This window comes from Cariama cristata, unplaced genomic scaffold (genome assembly GCF_000690535.1).
Source record: "Cariama cristata isolate BGI_N322 unplaced genomic scaffold, ASM69053v1 scaffold37096, whole genome shotgun sequence".
Lineage (NCBI taxonomy): Eukaryota > Metazoa > Chordata > Aves > Cariamiformes > Cariamidae > Cariama > Cariama cristata.
The window spans coordinates 3610-5145 of NW_009624470.1; the positions used below are offsets into that span (position 1 = coordinate 3610).

Below are 1536 nucleotides of genomic sequence, written 5' to 3' on the forward strand. Positions count from 1 at the left end.
GTTGGTCTTTCCAGCAAAGAAAATGGGATTTAAACAATTCCCACCAGCATCACCATAGCATTTCCCCACATCCCAGCCTGATTCATCTCATTATTCATGACCTTTCTCGCCGTGCGTCACCAGGACGCCGTTTCAGCCCCAGGTCTCCTGCCACACGCCTGAGCCCGGCACAAGGCTGGCGGGGTGGAGAGATGCCGGTCGCCTGAGGAGAAGAAGAGCAGCTGTCAGAAAGTCCCTGGGGATCCTTCCCGCTTGCTGTCTGGCGGATGGATCGCAGCCAGATTTAGGTTTTCACGCCCGGAGCGTGGGGCCAAGCTGGCTGCGTGCCTCCCGTGAGGCTGCAGCCAGTGGGCTCAAAGTCCGGGCAAGAACCCTGGGGACGTCGAGCCAAGGCGGTGCAGGAGATCAGCACGGGAAGGGTTTCTGCAGAGGCTGCAAAGTATCTTAGGTCCTGTGGACAGAGCTGCATGACACACTCAGGTGTAGAATAAAGTCCATTTATTTCATAGCAAGGGCAATCTAAGAGCTTATGCGGTCCCTGTCACTGTCTGGGCATGAACCCCTCTGCTCCCACCGCTTCGCCTGCCCAGGTGAGGGGCGCACAGCCTCACCCACCGGGGTCAGCGTGGTGGGAGAGCGGTGGGATCCTTGCCATCAGCAGAAGCACCGAGCACAGCCGGTGTGCGGGCAGGCAGGCTGGTAGGAGCTGTCTGCGCTCCTCTGCCCCGCAAGACCCAGAGGAACTGAGCACCTCACAGGGTTTTCCTACAGTTTCAGCAGGTATCTGATAGAGAAGCCAGTGCCAGCTGCAGGTCTGCTGTGCAGCTAGGACAGGCTCTGTCACCGATGCTTTCAGCCGAGTCTCCGAATGTACAACCAGTAGCCACATTCATCTTGCTTTGATCCTTTTTTCCCCAATCACCCTGACGGCTGGGACTTCAAAGAAGAAATAACTTTGCCAGGCATTTCCATTCCTTGCTGTTTGCCTGAGAGGAGACGGGGTCACAAGCAGAGACCAGCCTGCCTGCTTCATGAGAGAGAATTGTTTCTAGCTGGATATGTCTGCAGGGTCACACATCTCCCTGACGGTCCCCATGAGCTCGGTGGGTAAACAGGAGGCAGCGGGTTCACCCGGTGAGAGCCAGGTACAGGGGCAGGCGCCTGGGTGCTGGCCCACCTCAGCTCCTGCCTGTCTCTCCCCACGTCTCAGGGTGCCCCATCAGGCTCTGTGGTGTCCCTGGCACAGAGTCCCACGGCTGTGGCCCCCTGCCCGGCAAGCCGGCCGTCCCTCGTCACCTCTGCCGCAGCCTCACACAATGCCATTGCGTGTGGGGTGAGTCCGTACCCGGTAGATGATGACGGCAGTGGCTGGGCAGAGCACCAGGGCTGTCATGATGAGGATGGTGGCCAGGATGATCAAGACGATGACCCAGATGTCCAGAATGTGCTTAGGGAGGGCGGCAGGACCTGCAGGGTCAGGGTGGTCCATCCTGCAAGGGAGAGGCAGAGGGGTGATGGGGCAGCCCCCACTGTCCC

The 1536-nt window shown here is 59.3% G+C and overlaps 1 protein-coding gene across 1 annotated transcript; it reads right to left on the reverse strand.

Annotated features, from left to right (window-relative positions):
* Window positions 1-1309: 1309 nt before the first annotated feature.
* On the reverse strand, window positions 1310-1489 carry SMIM3 (small integral membrane protein 3). Its single transcript, XM_009703178.1, has one exon. The coding sequence runs from the start codon at window positions 1487-1489 to the stop codon at window positions 1310-1312; it is 180 nt and encodes a 59-aa protein (XP_009701480.1).
* Between the last annotated feature and the right edge of the window lie 47 nt (window positions 1490-1536).

Excerpts from the sequence above, each read along its gene's own strand:
- SMIM3 (XM_009703178.1), bottom strand. The coding sequence starts at position 1,489 with ATGGACCACCCTGACCCTGCAGGTCCTGCCGCCCTCCCTAAGCACATT.